At 34.8% G+C, this 22,424-nt stretch overlaps 1 protein-coding gene across 1 annotated transcript in view; it reads left to right on the top strand.

The window, feature by feature from the left end:
* Window positions 1-22,424, top strand: part of ERBB4 (erb-b2 receptor tyrosine kinase 4) — a 730,912-nt gene that overhangs the window by 454,642 nt on the left and 253,846 nt on the right. The window contains exons 13-15 of the mRNA XM_047082226.1: window positions 5,385-5,517; window positions 10,898-10,991; window positions 16,969-17,123. Coding sequence (XP_046938182.1) covers window positions 5,385-5,517; window positions 10,898-10,991; window positions 16,969-17,123 — 382 coding nt within the window. The remainder of the gene's footprint in view (window positions 1-5,384; window positions 5,518-10,897; window positions 10,992-16,968; window positions 17,124-22,424) is intronic.

Here is a 22,424-nt window from a genome sequence, read left to right on the forward strand (position 1 = left end):
AATACCAGATGAAAATATGGTTCTACATATGGGATAAAGAGCCCTACATGGATACATATATAGAATCTTTGTTTTATTATTTAATTCTCTTAAAAGAGCAATCTAATGTTTAGACTAAAATAATGAGCATGTGGTGAATAGCATGTAGAAAAGTAAAATGTATGATGGTTGTTCAAAGCTTAGTAATGGCGAAATGGATATATCCTATCTTAGGGTTCTTAGAACATACATTAAGTGCTAGAAAATACTGAAATAGTGGTAGAATATAATGAAAATAGACCGCAGTAAATTAAAGATGTGTACTAGGATTTCTGCTTCTGGTAAGATGAATTAGATGTACCTTTGCCTATTCCCTTTGCTAAGTACAACTGAAAACCTTGGACATTATATATAAAAGAAATGTAAGATTTTGATACTTGGGGAGAAGAAGGAAGACATATTTGGCAACTTGGAATCCAAGAAAGAGCACAGATATGAGGCCCCTAGGTTTTCTTTTTGTCTCCTACCTCCCAGATTTGGAGGCAAAGAAACTGAAAACTCAGAAACACTACCAAAAAAGCTGAAATGAAATCCTGTTCTCTCTCTCCAAAGGACCAGGAAAGGGGCATACTAGCTGTATCAGAAATCTTTTAGGCAACAACTACTCTACTCTAGCCAAACACCACAGAAAGAAACCATGGCCCAACTTCACCCATGGAAAGGAATGAGAAGTGTGGGCTTCTACCCTCACAAGACTAAAACAAGGTGCCCCAACCTCCCTGGCATCTGGTGTCACAGAAGGTGGGGTATGGAGCTGGGACTTTCATCCCCACTTGGGTAAAGAGAACAAGGCAGGACTGCATTGAAACCCCTAGTCTGACACTTGTAGCCTGAGGCAGTTTAGCCTGAGTCTCTGCCCATCTGTAAAATGAGTAATTATTTCTACTTTGCACTGATGATTTTTAAGATTAGGATACATATGTGAACAAAGAGTATCAACCAACCAACAAACAAACAAAAGAAATAAATGAGAGAAAGAAAAAGAAAGGCAGAAGGACAGAAAGAAAGAAAACTACAAACCAATGTGTTTCTCAGGAATATAGAAGCAAAAATCCTTAGCAAAGTAGAGCAAATAGTATTCAACAATTCAACAATACATAAATTAATTATACAGCATAACTATACAGGGCTTATTCCAGGGATTCAAGGCTTATTCAATATAGAAAATCAAACAGTATAATATATATTAATAGGCTACAGAAGAAAAATCACATGACCATATTAATGAATATAGAAAAAGCATTTGAAAAATTATTAAGAGAAAATATTTGGGACCTATGGCTAGACAGAGAATTTAGAGTTGTCACAAAAAGCACAATCTATAAAAGGGAAAATTGATAAATTAGATTTTAAAGTTAAAACAATTGCTCTGAAAGAGATCTTATTGAGAGGACCAAAGTGCAAGCTGCAGATTGAGAGAAATTATTTTTAACTCAGATGCAGAGAGAAAGAAAGAGAAAAGTTAGATGATATATAGATATAGGTTAGCTGATAGAATATATAATGAACTGTCAACATTCAGCAATGAAAGTATGTAATTAAAATGGACAAAGACAAAGATACATTTTACTGAAGAGGATATATGGATAGCAAATAAGTGCACGAAAAGGTGTCAATATTATTATCCATTTTATGGAAATTAAAATTAAAGCCACAATGAGATATCCATATACACCTATCAGAATGGCTAGAGCTATTTTAGTGACAAAACCAAATGCTAGAGAATATAGCAGAAATGAGGTCATTCCTACACTCCTGGTGAGAATGTAAAATGGTTCAACCACCTAGAAAACAGTTCAGCAGTTTCTCAAAAACAACAACAAATGTTAACTAAAATGCCCAATTTTAGTTCATATGACCCAGCAATTATACCACTGAGCATTTATTCCAGACAAATGAAAATTTATATTTACATAAAAACCGATAAGCAAATGTTTATAGCAGCTTTACAGCGCAACATTAGGGATCATTGTGTGATGGAAATCTTCTGTATCTATACTGTATCAATGTCAATATGCTCTTTGTGTTATTGAACTACAGTTCTGTAAGATTTCACTATTAGGGAAAATTGAGTAAAGGGAACATGGATCTCCCTGTATCACTACTGACGACTGCACATGAATTTATAGTTACCTAAAAATAAAAACCCAAACAGGAGAATTTCTGTATAGATGAAGCAGCCTTATATTGGAAAAAGATGCTATCTAGGATTTCATAGCTAGAGAGGAGAAATCAATGCCTAGCTTCAAAATATCAAAGGACAGTCTGACTCTCTTGTTAGGGGCTAGCACAGCTGGTGACTTAAAGTTGAAGCCAGTGCTCATTGACCATTCTGAAAATCCAAGGATCCATAAGAATTATGCTAAATCTACTCATCTGTGCTCTCTAAATGGAACAACAAAGCCTGGATGACAGCACATAGTGTTTTTAACAAACGGTGTGGGAAATATTGGATATCTATATGCAAAAAATGAATAGAACTTTAGTACTTGTGATGGTGAATTTTATGTGTCAAATTGACTGGATGGTGGGGCTAAACATTATTTCTGGGTGTGTCTGTGAGGGTGTTTTTGGATGAAATTAGCATTTGAATTTGTAGACTGAATGGATCTACTGCAAAATAGGTAGGCATCATCCAGTCTGGATAGAACATAAAGACAGATGGGAACATTCATTCTCTAAGTATGACTTCTGAGCTAGGATATTGGTGTTCTCCTGCCCTTAGATGGCACTTAAACCATCTGTGCTCCTAGTTTGCAGGCCTTTGGATTGAAACTGGAATTATGCTATAGGCTTTCCTGGCCCTTCTGCTTGCAGGGGGCAAATGGAGGGACTTTTCAGCCTCCAGAACTGTGTAAGACAATTCATTATGACAAATCATATATATCCTATTTGTTTTGTTTCTCTGGAGAGGCTCGACTAATACAGCACCGTACAAACTAACTCAAAATGGATCATACACCTGAATGTAAAATCAATACCATAAAACTTCTAAAAGAAACTATCATAGAAAAACTTTGCTACCTTCAATTAGACAAAGATTTTTTAGACATGATACCCAAAGCACAATTTATAAAAGAACAAATTGATAAATTTGTTTGCTAATTAAAAACTTCTAATTTTCAAAAGACAGTGAATATGTAAAGAACTCTTAATACTAGGTAGTATGAAAACAATCAATCCAATACAAAATGAGAAGATTCAGTAGCTCTTATCCAAACAAGATATATAGACAGCAAATAAGCACATTCAAAGATGCTCAGTGTCTTTAATCATTTTGGAAAAGCAAATCAAAACTTTAATGAGGGGCGCCTGGATGGCTCAGTTGGTTAAGTGTCGAACTCTTGATTTCAGCTCAGGTCGTAACCTCATGGTTGGTGAGTTCAAGCCTCACTTGCATTCTGCTCTCTGACAGTGTGAAGCATGCTTGGGATTCTCTGTTTCCCTCTCTCTCTGACCCTCGCCTCTTCACTATCTCTCTGTCTCAAAATAAATTTAAAAAAATTTAAAAAACTTAAAAAAAATAAAAAAACAAAACCATAATGAGATATCACTACAGACCTATTAGGAAGGCTAAAATTAAACAGACTGACCATACCAAATATTGGCAAAAATGTGGGGAAACTTTAATTTTTGAGTTCAGTTTACTGCTATTGGGAATGTAAGATAGTACTACTTTGAGAAACAATTTGATCATTTCTTAACAAGTTAATCTTACACTTACCGTATTATCCAGACATTTTACTCCTAGGTGTTTACTGAAGGGAAGTGAAAATATATGCCTATACAAAGATTTGTACATGATGTTTATAGTAACTTAATTTTAGTAGCACAAAATTGGAAACAGTCTAATGTGTAGCAATAGGTGAATGGTTTATTTAACAAATGCTGTATATACATACAATGGAATATATTCAGTGAGGAAAATAAAGGAAAATTGATACACGCAGCAACATGGATGAATTTCAAATTGGGCTATTTTGTTTCAGTGTTTTAAAACTAGTTAGCATCATGGATGCTGGCAATTCACTTTCTCAAGCATATGTTAGAGAAGGTAACTTTCACAGATATGTTTCCTGCTTATATTATACTCACATATTCAATTCTATCCCAACCCACCTCACAGATGCTCTTGTCATGACATTTTGCATCCCATAATAATTAAACTTGGTAACTAATGGGAAGATAAGGATGTTTTTGATTTTTTAAAATCTTCTTGGAAATTCTTAATATTTTATGAAAACACAGAGTTGTGTTTCAGATGCCACAAATCAACTTTTCAGACACTCAGAATAACATTTGAAGTCTCTATAGGCCCTTCTTATTCAATACCTAGTATCCATTAACTAAAATTATGTTATTCTATATAAGTAATAATATACTGAATAAATGTTCTGAATATAAAGGGAAACAGAGATGGCAAACTTAAGTAGAAATTAATTAAGTAATTAGTTTATTTATTTTTTTATGTTTATTTACTTTTGAGAGAGAGAGAGAGAGAGAGAGAGAGAGAGAGAGAGAGAGAGAGAGAGCACCAGCTGGGGAGGGGCAGAGAGAGATAGAGACACAGAATCTAAAGCAGACTCTGGGCTCTGAGCTGTCAGCACAGAGCGGTTAAACTTAAGTAGCAATTTTAAAAAGCCCAAATTTTCTTTGGCACCTTTCTCCCCAATATACAGAGATAAAACTAAATTTTAGTTTGTTATTACTTTATTCTCTTATACCTCCTCATGAATGACTACTATGATTTGTTTCATATATTTGCAAAATGTTTTCCTCACATGTGCCACTTTGGCTAAATAGCAAGGCAAGCAGAGGCCTATAAAAAACTTGTATTTTATTTCCATTTCTTTCTCCCCTCTCATCTTCCAGATATTCTTCTTTTTCTTTCTCTTTTTAAATTTTGTTTTGTTTTGTTTTAAAACAAAGATGATTTGTTCTATATCTTCATGAAGCTCTCATATGGAATTGAAGAAATTTTTGGTGTCATAGTGGAGCAAAGGTTTGGATTGAGAAAGGTGGTCTGTTCCTTACCTTAATTGGAAGATTAATTTCTTTCATGCTTCCTCCCTAGAATTTTGATGTAGACAATTGATATTTGGTCATTCTCATGAGAAATGTAGTGGTTATATATATAGGCACTGATGGGGTCTCTGCAAATGGAAGAAGGTGACAGTAGGGTGGGTCATGGTGACTGACTGGGTAGGCAGACAGTTATCTGCCACAGATCTCTTTCAATCCCACTTCTTCAGAAACAGCATTACTTAGGAAGAGTCATATTAAAATGGTAAGTTTTGACACAGCCTTCTGTTTTGTTTCTTCCTTGAATTTGGTGTGCTTTTTAGCTGCTGCAGGAATGGTGTGCAACCATCTGTGTTCAAGTGATGGCTGCTGGGGACCTGGCCCAGACCAATGCCTGTCCTGCCGTCGCTTCAGCAGAGGAAGGAGCTGCATAGAGTCTTGTAACCTCTACGATGGGTAAGGCATCTTACAATGTTGCCTTTACCTCATAAGTTTGACTACTGAGTGTTTCAGATTTTAAAATATAAGAAAATGGTAAAATTGCAGAATGTGTGAGCTGTCCAAGATTTTTCAGGGGAGTTCTTGTTGCATAAAGGTGACAACAATAGAATTGTTTTAAGGGAAAGACTTTTATCTGAAATAAGTCCAAATATGTATCAACTATTATACACACTTTAAAAAAGTGTACCAAAATAGATATTCTTAGTAAATTATAGCAGTTTGTACTTAAGCAAAATTGAAAAATATATTCTTATTTTCCTTATGAAGGAGATTATTACAAGTAATCTTTCAGGTGTTCCAATAATCTTTTTTTCACATGCTTTCCTATTAATTTTCATCTGGAATACTATATACCTTTTGATTTTTTTCCATCCAAGTTCTGTGTCTATTTGTGTATTAGAAACAATACATGTTTCTGAGTCTCTGACAACTGCTTAACCCTATAGAAAAATTGCCTTTGTAGTTTCTATTTGAAGAAGTTTTTGGAAGTGTTCTCCCACTTTCTAAAGATAACCTAAGCAGTATTTTAAATCAAGTATTTTAAATTCCTGCTGGTGCTATAATAATCACATTGCCAACAATAAAAGCTGGCATATATCTTGTTGCATGGCATTTCACATAGTCATAAAATCAGTTTATCATAACATATCATTTCATGCATCACAGTTGTCCTTCATTAGTGTGATAATACATTTTTTAGTACTGTTCCTGATTCAAATTTTCTCATAATGCTCACCAAAAGGATTTTCAACAGTTCTGTAAAAGTGTAGTTTTGAAGTTCTCTATTTCATTTCTTCTTTTGTTTCATGAATTGTCCCATTTTATCTTTTTTTTTTTTACAGGTTTGAATTTTTGTTTTAAAATTCTACATGTCTTGTACAATTCAATATTATGGTATTTAAGTGACCTGTAAATGGTTAATGTACAGTGCCTTTGCTTTTGCTGAAATAAAACCATGAATTATGATTTCTTCAATGCAGTTATAGAATTGTCCCATTTTAAATAACTGTTTTCATAATCCGAGGAAACATTGCACTTTTGCATTTTATATCAGAAAGATAGAAATCTTTGGATCATAATAATATTGATACGTCTCTTCTTTGAAAGAAATCAATTCCCTTCATGAAATTTAGGAAAAAAAATAAAATGAGAAATTTAAGTATGAAACAATTTAAAATAAGAATTTAATTGTTTTTCAGGAAAATTTCAGCTTATAATTTTGTAAGTTACAATCAACTTATAAATTTGATAATGGATAGCAAATTCTGTGTTTCTTTTCTCATTAAATTGTATTCATGCTTATTCTCATTATTACAATAGAATGATATTATCTGAACATAAAATACTTGATTAAAATATGCTTGTTTGTTGTTTAGCAATCGATGCCATTAAAGTGTAACTAATAGATTTTAATTCCATTTAGTGAATTACAAGTTTATTTGTGTATATATGTGTATACGTGTATATATATGTGTATGTGTGTATATATATATATATATATATATATATATATATATATAGTACTGTATAGGAAATGGGGCTGTAGCAATCATGTCTTCTGACAGCAACATCTTATAAATAGTGAAAACTGGTAGAATTAAATGTTGGCCAGTGTCAGAACACTGTAGAAACAAGCCAACACTAGAATTCAGACCATCTGATTTCCGTCCTGTATCTTTCCAGATGCTATTGTTTTTCTTTAACATTTCCATTTTCAACTTGTCAGATATATGAAAATGATACATATGCAAATGCATATACTATCCTCTGTCTCATGTCTGCAAAATAATGAAAGCTAAGGAAAAATAACCTGTTTTCTAAAAAAACAACACTGATTACCAGACTGTTTTTGAAAGTTTAGTATTTTACAAGTCATTAAATCAAACGTATTAAAAGCTATGAAGTTTTTCATGTATTTTGCAATAGTAATAGGGCTCTAGGAAATCATATACAAGAATTAGCTTGAAAGATAATAAGTGAAAGTACCTTGTAAAAGTCTGATGTAATTCTAGTCTATGCAATGATAGGTTTTCCCACTTCAATCTTGTGGCACTGGCTAATTTCTCCTGACATTGCTTGGCAGTTAGTTAAAACAGCCTTTGAGGAAGAATTAATTCAAATCCTAACTTCATCACTTCCTAGTTTTAAATCTTGGATAAATAACCTAGTTGTGCGAATCATTTCCTTTTCGTGTCAATTTATCCAAGCTGATTAGATGGCTAGGTAGAATAGTTATCTTAAAATTACTGAAAACAAATACAAATGTGACATTTACCAAAATCAGGGAAACTATTTTTATATAAAAATAGTTTTGAGTATCATATGAGAAGAAGTCCTAAAAAGAGGACTTTTTGAAGGGGACTAGAAAACCAGTTAATTCCTGGCTGTTAGCATTCAAATCCAGGTCATAGAAGCCACTGTATTTCAGCAACTCAGAATTAGAGTGCACAGGCATTTAAAATGAAAGAGAAAGCTCATTACAATGCAGTCTTAAAATTGTTCTTATCTGGCAACATGGTTAAATGTTTTTGAAACGTTAAGAACAACATGGAAACATCAGAAAGGTGCCAATCTAAGCTCTTTGTAGGCATTTTTTATATTTAACATTCACAACCTCTCATTGAAACACGGTTTTTCCCTTTTACAGAAGATATTTACAAAATTAAGTCTAGAGATGTTAAGGGATTTAAGTCCTAGAAGGAACACCAGTGAAGTTTAGGAAGGACTTGACTGCAGAGCATTGGTGCTGGCTCACAGGATTGGCTATAGAGTAGCAAAAACAAGTGACAAAAAGCATAGTCTGCAAAACTCACGCTCAGTAGACAGTGATTTGCTAGGTCAGATTCAAGAGAAAGGGAATCTCTGGCAGTTATAGTATAATCAATAGGAAACGGGGAAGAAAAAGCAATGATGGAGACAGTGACAATGAAGAGTGAAGAAATAGTAAAAATTGTAGGAATGATCCGTTCTGAGAGCATAAAGGAAGAGAGCCCAAAGCCATACAAATAGACGTCTAATCTGCAGAAGAAAAGGCAGCTGGGTTGTCTCCATGACTTTTTATGACATATTCACCTTATTCCTTAACTCTGTGTGGGGAAGGGTTTTGAAGAAGTGAAAGAAAAGAATGACCTATGTTTTAGTGCCACAAAAATTATGACCTTCATTCGGTAACATAACCCTTCAGTAACCCAAAACTCTATTCTTTTTTTTTTTTTTTTAATTTTTTTTTCCAACGTTTATTTATTTTTGGGACAGAGAGAGACAGAGCATGAACGGGGGAGGGGCAGAGAGAGAGGGAGACACAGAATCGGAAACAGGCTCCAGGCTCTGAGCCATCAGCCCAGAGCCCGACGCGGGGCTCGAACTCACAGACCGCGAGATAGTGACCTGGCTGAAGTCGGATGCTTAACCGACTGCGCCACCCAGGCGCCCCCCAAAACTCTATTCTTAAAAACAGGAATTTGCTGACGATTGCAGGTTTTGTTATAATTTCATGTTAATTATTTATAATTTTATAATTTCATTATAGAAATAATACTAATGATTCTCTTCACAATTGAGGTACCACTTCATACCAGGTCATTTTGACTTTTATATTATGAAGATTTCCTCTGTTGAGTGCTTTATATCACTAATGATGAAACATGCAAAAACAAACAAACAAAAAAAAACCAGTCTGTTTATATGTAATTGAGATTTTAAACTCAATAAAATGCATCAAAAGCTTAGTCCATAGCAAACCAACATCACATTTTAAAAATGGAAAATCCTGGGGCGCCTGGGTGGCGCAGTCGGTTAAGCGTCCGACTTCAGCCAGGTCACGATCTCGCGGTCCGTGAGTTCGAGCCCCGCGTCGGGCTCTGGGCTGATGGCTCAGAGCCTGGAGCCTGTTTCTGATTCTGTGTCTCCCTCTCTCTCTGCCCCTCCCCCGTTCATGCTCTGTCTCTCTCTGTCCCAAAAATGAATAAACGTTGAAAAAAAAATTAAAAAAAAAATGGAAAATCCATGTAGATAAATATGTGCACTGATATATAACTAAACCATCAATTTATGCCATGTGTTTTGAAAACCCAATATTTTGCTTTGAAGTAAGTGTAGTTTTAATTTAACCAACAGAAAATATAGCCCACCTTTTAGACTTCTATCATTTATTAACACTTTACAATAGCCAAATGGGATAGTTCACTGTAAAAATAAGTGAACACTTTAGGAAAAATAAATTTAAATTTATCATGCAATTAATCCTTAAATGCCATATTTGCAATGCTTTGAGTATGGAATGATAGCTCATGATACATAGACACACAATAATACAGAAGCTCTAATTATTTAGTCATGTTTTGTTAATGACTTGTAACTGACATTCTAAATTGTCATTACCCAGTGCCTCATCCACTCACACATTAGTTGGAATGGGGTGTATAAACATGATGTACATGAATGATAACCAATTATTGAAATGAAAACTTTACAATAGGTATTGATTAGAAAGCTTACATATTGATAACATTTAATATTGAAATGGCCACAAAATGTGAGGTTTGGAAAGGGATAACATCATCCTAGGTTTTAATTAAAAAGTTTTAGAATGTTACCATTGAACTATTTTTTTTAATTTTATACTTTATAGAATTACTTCAAAAAGATTTTAAACTGAAAAAAGATGTTGTGATATTAGATCAATAATCTAAGAATATAAAATCTGCCATAAAAAGCTATTTTTTCTAATTCTCCAAGGCAGCTATTTTAAAAGAAGAAAAGAAATCAAAGCATTTTTTGAAGTTTCACCAAAAATAAATTGAAGAGTCTTGGGATTTGAAGGACAGGAATGGGGAATATCATGTAACTTAGCAACAAGAAAAATACAATAGTTCTTTCAGAGTTTAAAAAATAAAGCTCAGCCAAGAGTAACATTTTATATAGAGACAAACAGGCACAGCTTTACTTTTAAAAAAGAGTGAAAATAATTCTGCTGTGTCATCGGAAGAGTCATACTTTTTTTTTTCTTCTCTCTCTCTCTCGCTCCCTTTTTTTTTTTTTTTTTTTTTTTTTTTTGAGACTGCTAGAATATCTCTCACAAGAGAGATGTTTCCTGAATGAGTCTATCGTTGAACCCAGTGGAGGGCAGGGAGAGCCATCTGGCTGCAGTTTATCTTTTCTCCTAATGGAGAGCTTATTCCTTAATGTACAGGGAAATGATTCTGATGCTCCTGGCACATTGAGAAACAAACTCTAGAATTTACTCTGCCAATAGGACTTTTAGCAGATGTTACTTCATTTGTTAAGTTGACAGCTTGTTTGCTTATACCACCTCATGCAGCTGATGTTTTCACAGTGAATTTCGAGAGTTTGAGAATGGCTCCATCTGTGTGGAGTGTGACCCCCAGTGCGAGAAGATGGAAGACGGCATCCTCACATGCCATGGACCGGTAAGCTTGAAGACACCTGTGGTTGTGTTGGCTTATTTAGTTACATGTGTGAATGTTTATTATGTCATTGCTTTATCGTCTATCCATCCATTCAGCAGGTGTTTATAGCATACTAAGGGGAATCATGTTTGATATTCTGCCCTCAAGAGGCTTACAGTTTGGTAGTAGAGACAAAATATTTACAAATTAAATTTCTTAAATACTTATGTCCCATATAATGTATTTAAAAAGAGAATATGAAGATGCCCTTGAAATTGCACAGTGTTGAAAAGATGGATCTATAAGTAATTAGATTGAACCAAAATAATTGATAAAATATAAATATGTGTAGATTGTTATAGGAACAAAAATGATAGAGAGAAATTTATCTGTCTTTGGGATGGAAAGTAGGGCATCAAGGAAGCCCATAGAGAAGTGATACTTGAGCTCTACTTTGAAGAAGAAACATCTGGAAAGAGGAGGCATACAAAGAATGCAAATGTAAAAATTCATGGTGTGTTTGAGGTAAACTATAAGACATTCATATTTGTGTTTAATTATTTAACTATTATGGATTTGTGAAGGACATTAAGACAGACTGAGAAGGCAAACATAAACTAAAATCTAAAACAGTGTGTTAAATACTATGGCAGAGAGAAATATTGAGCTATGAGAATGGAGGGAGGGGCTATGGGATTAGGAAAGTCTTGATGGACACACTGGCATTAAATGTTTGAAGTTAGCCTTATAGAGAAAATGGTAGTTCCTTTTTAGATCTCCCTTTGTTTCCCATCATTCAGCCTTTTTCTTAATAATGAGGCCAATATGAGTTTGTCATTCCAAAGTGTCACATTCATCCTTCTTTAGACAAATTTCCAGGTTTTGTGTGTGTGTGTGTGTGTGTGTGTGTGTGTGTGTGTGTATGTGTGTGTGTGTGTATCGAGTCATTTCTCAATAGATGATTTGGGGACCAACATTTGGGTGTAGCCGAGAGCTCAACATTGTTCCGTAAGAATTTATGTGGAATTTAAATAGTACTAATTTTTCTACTAGAGTGCTTATTCAGCACTTAATAAGCTAGAAAAAAGATATCGTTGAGCCCTCCAAACTTCCATTAGGCCCCAATGAGCTGTTCTGGAACTTCATCTAAAGAAGGATGTGTAAAGCTTGGACAGTTCAGAGGACTACCATAAGGATGATTAAACTTGGAAAATCAGACCTCTGAGAAAAAGAAGTGGTGTGATTTGGCCTCAAGAACCAAAGTCTAAAAGACAATTCAATATGTAAATGATCTCCAAATAAGTATGCAAAGGGCATATACAGCTATTTTCTTTCTCCACTGAAGATATTAGTGGAAAGGGCAATTAATCCACAGAAAGAGAAATGTGGATACTGTAAAGAATGACACGAAACAGGGGCGCCTGGGTGGCGCAGTCGGTTAAGCATCCGACTTCAGCCAGGTCACGATCTCGCGGTCCGTGAGTTCGAGCCCCGCATCAGGCTCTGGGCTGATGGCTCAGAGCCTGGAGCCTGTTTCCGATTCTGTGTCTCCCTCTCTCTCTGCCCCTCCCCCGTTCATGCTCTGTCTCTCTCTGTCCCAAAAAAATAAATAAACGTTGGAAAAAAAATTAAAAAAAAAAGAATGACATGAAACATAGGGAAGTAAAATTCTGAAATGGGTTGTTAAAGCAAGTCAAGCTATCTATATACGACTTCTTTAAACACTAACATACTTAAGTACCAAAAGTCAAATAATGAAAAACAATGTATCTTTCAGAGAGACTGAGACTTCAAAAATGTGTAATTACAATAACAAGGAGACCGCAAAACCAGTCCCATGCTTTTTCTATTCCTCTTGCTGTCTCCTATGGTATAAAATTTTGCTGCTGAGTAACTAGTTTATTAATTTATTTCAATTTGTATGTTTTCACAGTTTGTTCATTCTTCTGTTACTCAAAAGATTGAGACAGTTTGTAAACTACACATTAAAAAAAACCTAATAGTGTTTTTTTCAATTTTGAAAATTATTTGATAACTAAGAAAGAACAAAAAAATTAAGTTTTTAATGAACGCATTTTGTTTTCATATTGACAGCATTGTTGAGCCATATACTTAAAATTACCACCCAGTGTGAACATTGTCAATTAATATGTCTAGAGTTTAGGAAAGGCATTAAGTCAAAAGTAGAAAAGATTTAGTAAACCTGAATCACTTATTTGTAGAAAATTAGAGAATGGAATCAAGAAAACCTATTTGATCACTCGATCAGTAAAACTTGAAATGCTAAGCAGGTAAGAATACAATTTAGGTTATGGTGTCGGAGAAACTGGTAGGACTGAGCTCAAACAATGACCCATCCTCCTTTCACTAGGACGTTGCTTGCTTTCAGCTTTTACAGTTTATATGAGGTTTTTGCCTGTTTCTGTGTTTATATATTGATTATCACAACTATAGACAGAAGTGTTTTGTGTGCCATGTCACAGGCATATATCATTTAAGATATCCAAGAGGTTCTCTGTGAGACTGACATTGTGATGAGATAGAGAAGTCATGAAGAAGGTTGGAATTCCAACACCTGGCCTTACCATTTCTTCTGTTGGAATCACACTTTCCTGACCTGTCCATATTTTCCTAATAATAATAATTGGTACACATTTATATTTGTCAAATACTGTTACATTTGAAGCATATGATGATCACTTTTTCCATTTAAAATATAAAGAAACTTAATCTATAATAATTAGAAAGTTATACCAAAGAGTCAACAATCTATAAGATGTGGAGCTGGGACTCAACTGTTGAAGTTCTGCCTCCAAATTTTACACTCTATTCATTTCACTCCCCACCCCACCCCCACAAAAATTCTGTAATATAATAAGGATAATATGTTTTCTGAGAATATAACAGCTACATGTCAAATGGGATAGTATTATACTATTTAAATGTGGCAGAAATCCAGGATAATCTTGAAAGGGCTAGCTTTGAAATAAAGCAAGCCCCTGTTTTTATAGCCTTGTGTATCTGCATGTGTTTTTTACGTTTTATTATTTATTTAGCAATTTCATCCATTCTGTCTCACTTTTACTACCCTTGTTTGGTCCTGTCAGGAAAGATAAGGAAGGGCATGTGAGAAGAAAGAGAAGTAAGGGACACCAGAGGAGTTGTAGGAGATCAAAATATAAGCCAAAGAGGTGGCATGCAAGAGAAGAGATAGGGGAAGAAAATGATAAAAGCTAAAGTAGTTGTTAAAGTCAAGTTCATAAAGGTGTGCTGCCATAACAAATAACCCCCATATTAGAGTAGCTTGTAGGAAAATGTTTAAATATTTTTCATGTAAAGTGCACTGCAAGTCAGCTCTCCTCCCTGAGATGGTGTAGCATTCTGAGATGCTTTGAGTTATGGCATCTCCACATTCGCATGGGATCCCCACATCATGGCAGCAGGCAAAGAGAAGGCTGGAGAGTTGAGCCCTGACAGTCTCATAAATCGTTTCTACTTAATTTCATGGTCCAGAAGAAAACATACCTCACCTCTGGTGGGAGGGGAATTCCAGTCTTCCATGTGGCTAGGACTGGAAGAGAAATGGATACTGGTGAATATTAGCATTGTCTCTTAGCAGTAGTTACCAGAGAAAGTCATCAATTGTTACTGAGAAAAAAAATAATATTTCTATCAGGATTTAGCTTATTCTTTAGTTTTCTGCCTAGATAATTGAATCTAAGGATAGCTTAAAATCAGAGACAAGGAACAATATTGCTTTCACCTCTGTTTTTTATCATTGCATTTATCAACTCATTCACTGAACTTAGGTTCTTAAAAGCTTTGGGAATATAATGATAGAAGAGTAAGCATTAGACACGCGTATTTCTTTAAATCTTTTTTATGGAAATGAGTTGGAGAACTAGTATATTTCATTTCTTTTGAGATTTGTCGGGATTTTTTTTAGTTATGTCAGCTTAGAACGTTAGGTTTTGTATCATCACACAATCAAATAGGTGAGAGGGGCTTAAAAAACAAAGAAATACACAAAAAAATCTGTTAGAAGGACAGTTAAACATTAAATATGATTTTCATTTTAGTTTCATAATTTTTTGTGTCTTCTGATTTTACCTGGACATTATTTTACATTAGAAGAATTTTATAGGAAAATAATTCCTAACTTCTAATTTTCACCATGCCTAATTTACTCATGGTTAGTTTTATTCTTCTGTTCTGCAGGAAGACATCAGCCTGTCTCTTGTCTTGTACAATAAGTCATGCCACTGAGCATACTTGCACAGTAAATGATTTTGTATAATAGATGGCATTACGTGCCTAAGTACCCATGAGCAGGTGTTAAAATTGGAGACATGTGAAATATTCTTTTTTGGTAGGAAATAAGAAGTTGCCAATAGCAAACTCTTCAGGTTGAATAGGGATTAGGTTTCATAGGATAATTTTCTTTTAGTTCTAAATCTCACATCAAAATAGCGAAATAGTGCTTGATTGAACCTCACCAGTCCCAGAATTTCCAGAAACCTCTTCCTGATTATTTTTTCTTCTTTACACCACTGTCCTTCATTAGCAGCCTCAATCTTTACATTTTACAATGTTATATTTATTGATTTCCTGATGTCTTATATCTCCAACTTGTTATGTCTGGACACTTTTGGATTAACATTTGTAGAAGGATGTAATACACTCCTGTGAATGGACACTCCCTGCCTAATACATAGTTCTGTACAATGTCTGCTTGTTGTTGGCCCCCAGATTCACCATGTTAATTATAAGCCTAATAAAATTGATTATCTCCCTCTATACTTACTATATCTCATTTATCTAAATTGTGTTTAATGTGAACTGTCATAATTGTTGGAACAATGTGGACAGACAGATTTTGGGGAGAGATGGGTCAGGGGAAGAAGTTCCAGAGAGAGGTCAAAGAAAAGAGGAACCTAAGACAATATGATGTTCAAAAGGGAAGGCCAAAAGTCAACTTTTTAAGTAGGTAATATCACTATTCAAAATAGTTAAATGTATAAATATATTGGCATCTCTTAAGAAAATAGCATTTTAAGAAAATGGTTATCGATTTATCTTGAGAGAGAGAGAGAGAGAGAGAGAGAGAGAGAATCCCAAGCAGGCTCCACACATCAGTGCAGAACCTGACATGAGGCTTGAACCTACAAACTGGGAGATCATGACCTGAGCCAAAACCAAGAGTAGGACTCTTCACCAACTGAACCATTCAGGCACCCCAGGAAATAGCATTTTTAATAAAAATATTCTCAATTTTCTTTGATTTGGTGGTAGACGGCTTATCATTTTGCATGCTTACTATCCCTAGCACCAAATTGAAACCAGTTTTTTCTTGTAAAATTATTTTGTTTAATATGAGTTTTAAATATTTACTTTTTGATATTTAAATATATTTGCATGCTATTATTGCTTAGTAACATTCTACATATCAGAAAATGGTTATATATTATCAACATAAATATATGAAGTGAATTAGTGCCATTAAAATTTATTTTGCTCATATTTATATCACCTTTACTATTGGATAAATTTTGCATGCATCTATTTCACTATTATGGGACTTTTGTATTTGCTTATCTAGAGTGTGCCTTTATTGTGCTCTCAGTACTGTACTGTTACTTACTAAAATCTCTATAGACGTGTGAGTTTTAACTTTATCACAAGCTGATTTAAGATGGAGTGTAACGTAGAAATTAATTTTTATTTGCCTAACCTGACTAATTCCTAATAATTCAACCATAGTAAATTTTAAAATCCATTGCTCAAATAGTCATAGTATAATCAAAGGAAAGTTTACATCTCGTTTTTACATTGAAAAGCTGCCACAGTGACATCCCCACTTGTAGTTCTGAAAATGCTCTCCCGTTCCCTGGTGCAAGATTGACTACTCACTGAAGTCTCAAGGACTAATCCACATGAATACCAGAGGAAACCGCACCCATTTTTCTTTCTCCATTGTGTTTTGTTTTTCACAATTCAGGGACCTGATAACTGCACAAAGTGTTCCCATTTTAAGGATGGCCCGAACTGTGTGGAAAAATGTCCAGATGGCTTGCAGGGGGCAAACAGTTTCATTTTCAAGTATGCTGATCAGGATCGAGAGTGCCATCCATGCCATCCAAACTGCACCCAAGGGTAAGCATCCTTGCCAGCCAAGGACTCCATCACACATGTTATCTTTACCCCTGAAACCATCTACTAACTATATAACATGTTCATGTAAAACTCGATTCATCTTTATATTAATATGTTGATCTGAAGAGGAATACTTTCTAAGAAAACAATTTATGTAATCAAATGTACACTCTCTGAAATATTCTGTTAAATATTTACCTAAAAGTATTCTATCGACACCTTTATGAAGCTGGTGGGAGGTGTACTTGTAGGGAGTCTAGAAATTCTTCTAAATTTTACTTGGTATTGAAGATATTTTATAAGAGACAAGATAGCCGTCATACTTGGAGATGTGTGCTTAATCAATCTTTAACAGAAGTTTTCTGATTATGTTTCTTTGTTCTTACAACCAGCTTAAGTTGAGGATAGCTCTCTTTGATAGATATTGCCTTGGATTACCCCTTCAACAAAATATAAGCAAAATAACGACAGAAAAAAAGGTGGGGGGAGAACTTAGTGATATGTATATTAGTAAAATCACAAATACATTTTGTGAAAGTAATTTTAATACAGGTCAACCTATAATCTAGAACTTCTTTGACTACTATAGGACAACTCAAAGATGGGTACCCAGTTTTCTATCTTTTTTTCCAAAAGGATGCATTATAAAATGAATAATAATTATATTACCTTTGATATTGAAACAGTTGTAAAACAAAGACATATTACAGAAAGAAGAAAAGCACTGAACTGAAAGAAATAATGCCACTCATGTAACAAATCCCAGAACTATTTTTTAAAAGATAGCAAATCTATTTTAATAAGGGCTTTTCTTTTTCTTTCCTCCAGAAGATGACTAATTTCAGACTTGAGAACAATTTAATATACTCTATCCTCCTTCTGTCCATAAATCCTCTTCTTCATTATGAGTGCCCACACACATGCGCACACACACACACACACACACACACACACACACACGTGCAAATACATACACTTGTTTTTGAGAATTATCTCGGGTACTTTATATCTGGCAGGAGAGTATGAGATTCTATAAAGAATGTTTTCTGCCACATTAAGAGCTAGTTGCTAGGGGATATTGAAGAAGTTAAGCAAGCAACAACATCATTTTCTGCCAAGAGGACATCAATTTGCAGATGCTGCTACAATTTCCTGCAGGTCAAGAGATCAGCTTAAGTCACTCTGTGAAGTGGTAGATCCTCAAAAGGTAAAGTAATATTCTGCCATTCAAATTTAAATTCAGCTTAGAAGAGCTAACGCCATCTCATTGGTTTACACATAAGGACATAGACTGAGGATACTGAAATAGTCACACGGACACCTAGCTTCCAGGAAACTACAAGGAATAAATTTCTCCCCTTGCGAGGTTTTGGCACACTTCGGTTAAGAGTATTTCATGAAGAAACAACTGGTGCCACTGGAGCAGAAGAGTCAGCAACAGAAAGGGAAAACTTTGCCTGCTAAAGTAATCATCCACAGGAGGGTTTTATTGTTTTGCAGCTAAAATTAAACCAGTAAATTATTCAATATAATGTTGATGTCAACAGCTGTTGCCATTCAAAATGAGACCTTTTGCTATTTTTGCAAATCTAATTACAATGAAGCCATTAGGGAAATGAAAGTGAGATCGCAGAGCCATAGTCTGGATGTGTGGCTGGTGTGTCTTCCTCTCAGCCCTTTTAAATCATGATTATGTAATAAAAGAACACATCTATAGTGGGGGAAGTAGAAGTAGAGACAATGAAGAGATCCATTTACCACAGCAACAAAAGCCAGATGTCAGCGAAAAGGGAGGATGAAGGTATAAATGGAACAAATCTGACCAGGCCATTTAGGAACTCCAAGTAAATAGAAAAATGTCTTTAAATCAACTGTTGCAGAATGATGGGGAGACAGAATTGGATGTTGTATTCCCTGGCATCTTCCAAGGTAAATGGATTGAAAGGAATGATTTAGTCCTGAAGGATTTGTGTGTTTGTTTTCATTTAGCTTCCTGCCATCCTTTTCCCAATATCCTCCATATTGTCCAGGTTCACTCACTTCATGAGAGTTTTGTCATCCCAATCCCAGAACTCCTAAATTCCTAAATCCTATTCTATATTACTGTTGTGTAGCACTGTGCTCTGAGATTCTTGAGTGAAGCCATGAGGTGCTCTGTCCACTTAGTCCCTTCTTTTCAAATTTCATGTAGAAGTAGGATCTTTCTCTAGAAAGATCACAGGGCCAGTGGAGATGACGTGACAAGTGACTATTTTTATTCCTAAATACATGTAATAATTGACCTGTCTGTGCGTGTGAGCTCACCATGCCAACCCCACTTTGGAAAACCGCTTTCCTTTTATATGCTGATATTATGTCAGCTAGATAATTCAAGAACCAAGTTACTGGAAATAGTCTTTTGAATCACATTTTTTAGAAGGAAAGTTCTTACTTTGAATACTGTTCAATGATTTTCTGAAAATAAAATTATGTGTGTAATACCTTAAAAGCACTTTTATTACTCTGGAAGTACATTAAATATATTGGCTCTAATAAGTTCTTTAGATACTTTTAAAATAGGTTATCCATTTAGCACGTATCAGGAGATTCTCATTAATATCCCTAGAGGGGTGGGGAATAACATTGTCTCTTCTTGCCTTGACTAGAGAACTTTTATTTTAGCAGGCTTTTCTCGTTTGATTCATTCCTCAACTTGGTTATACTGAACACCAACTGCACATCAGAGATAGTGATAGCTAAATTCAGAAATTAGTAAGATCCCCATATTTTGAAATGATGAGCAAGAATTTAAAACTTAGGAATGATCTTCATATTTGAAAATAGCAGGATAGAATTAAAAAAAAAGACTTGTAAACTAAATTTAGTATGTAATTAAATTCCTGTAAGGGGATTTTTTTTGTGTGGTTTCCACACTAAAATCTAATCCATGACAAATATCAATGCAGTTTTGGTTTTTAGTCATGGACTAGAATATTTGTTTTTCATAGGCGTCTTTGAAAATTTGCATTGAATATTTTTGTTAATTGTAGAATCATGGTTTCCATATTATTAAATGCCCTGTATGCATTTATCTTTTTTTATCAACCCTTTTTATATATTTTTTTAAATTTCTATGGTGAAAGAATTTTCATTTATAAAAGGAAAGAAGAGCTGTTTGTGAAATTATTGTCTATACTCTTTTAATTGAAATTTTAAAATACTCCACTTTCATTTCAAAATTTGAAGATCTTGTCAAAATATCTCAACTAAGGTAGGTGGGTATATCAAAGTGCTTACAAATCAGTAAATAGTGGCAAATGTTAAACACAACTCAGTGTTCAGAATTGCAGATACTTTTGTAATATGTTATATTGACATGTTATAGTTTCTGATCTTCCTTTAAATTTTTTACTTTGTAACACTAATTTTGTAGAGTTACGTTATTCCTTATCTGATTTTGATCTCATATTTGAGATTTTGACTCTTCAAAAGTTTAATGCTTCCATTATTCTGTGATCTTGCTGAATCAATATAAATTACATGTGCTAATTAGTTGCTTATATGAAGTCCAAAGGGTTGAAATAGAGTATACATCTTTAAATACACAGTGACTTGTACTTACAAAGGATGGTGCTGCTTTAGTCACACTTTTATTATTTGTCTTTCATTGTTTCTTTCATCTTTAGCTTTTAAATATGTCTACATCTCAAATATTCCTCAAGAGTTCCCTCAACAAACTTTCCTGACCCCACATCCTGCCCCCTCAGTGCTCACCTTCCTTTTCCCTTGCTTTGCTTATGTCCAATATGCTTCTCAACTCACAGTGGTTGAAATTCTGGTGACCTTGACAATGACAACTAAAATGTTCTCAGTAGTTCTTATTTTATTAGACCTCTCTTTGCATTTGATTTTGACAGTTACCCCTGAATGTCTCTCCTGATTTGGCTCCCACAGTGATCCTGTAATTACTTGATTTTACTCAATATTTTCTCATGCTTCTGGCATATGAGCTTATCTTAGGTCATTTACTGGTTATCGGAGTTCTTTGAGTTTCAGTCTCAGTCTCCTCTTTTCTCACTTTATAGATCCTTCTTCAGCTATCTTACCCACTTACATGATTTCAACTTTCTTCTGTATGCTGTTTCAAAACTGATCATCACACTGGTGCCTTCACACCCTACAACCACAGGCCTCTCTTTCCAGCTGGCGAGGAACATTCCCTACCCAGATGTAGGACAACCACATTGGATGCATACTGTAGATCCATAAAGCTGAAATTATCAACCCCTCCTCCCCCAACACACACACAAGAAAAGGTGTCCCTCCTCCTGCATTCCCTCACTGATGGTACTGCATGTTTAACTCCTCTGATCCTACTTTTCTTTCATCAAATCAGCCATCAACTTCTCTTCCCCACCCCACCCACCATACCTTTGAAGGCATTTGTTGAATCTGGCCCCCTGCCTCTATCCTAGTTGCCATTTCCCCGGTGTAATCCTTTTTCATCTTTTACATACACTAAAAGAATCTTGGTGCCAAAGGAATCTACCTGGATCCCAGCTGACTAGCCTTCACAGGGCAGAGATCCATGTAAAATACAAATCTAGCAAATCCACTACTTCAAAACCCTGCAGTGGTTCTCCATTAAGTTTGCCCCTGAGCAAATAGCCTTCAAATTCTGGCTCCTGTCTAAATGATCTCGCTTCTTTTCCCTCTTCCTGTCACCTCATGTTTTGTTTGCTCCCTGACTACTCAGAATTATTTGCAGTTTTTCATGTGCACTCTAAATTTCCTCAGATCTATGCTTTTGTTCCTGCTGTTTGTTACCCCTTAGAAATGACTGCTACTCCAACCCAGGTTCTCAGCACCCTGCATTTCAGCTTCCTAACTTCTCCATGAGGATTAACATGAATTTCTAAAGCTAAGTGTCCCTCCTCTATGCTCCCTTAAGCCACTCTTTCATGTCTCTTTTTATATTTATCACATTAAACAATATACATCTGGTTATGAATCTATCTCCTATTATGCATTAAATTGTGAGCTCATTAAGAATAGGAAATGTGTCTAATTCATCATCCCCCCCACTGCCCAGCTCCTAGAAGAGTAGCAACACTTAGTAGGCCTACAAGCATGTTTTTTTAATGGATGAATAAAGATCTTTCATATTCACACTTTACCCTCAAGTTGAATTTCACTTTCAAATATTTTTATGTTTCAAATGATATTGTAAAGACACAGATTGCAAATTAATCATAGCTTTCAGATTCTCACTTGGAAATAAGAAGTAGACTATTAATTTTACCAAATGGTAATACTGTATAA

The sequence above is a fragment of the Lynx rufus genome, unplaced genomic scaffold, assembly GCF_022079265.1.
Source record: "Lynx rufus isolate CCGP_SWC_20201006 ecotype Redwood Valley unplaced genomic scaffold, mLynRuf1.p SCAF_2, whole genome shotgun sequence".
Taxonomy (NCBI): Eukaryota; Metazoa; Chordata; class Mammalia; order Carnivora; family Felidae; genus Lynx; species Lynx rufus.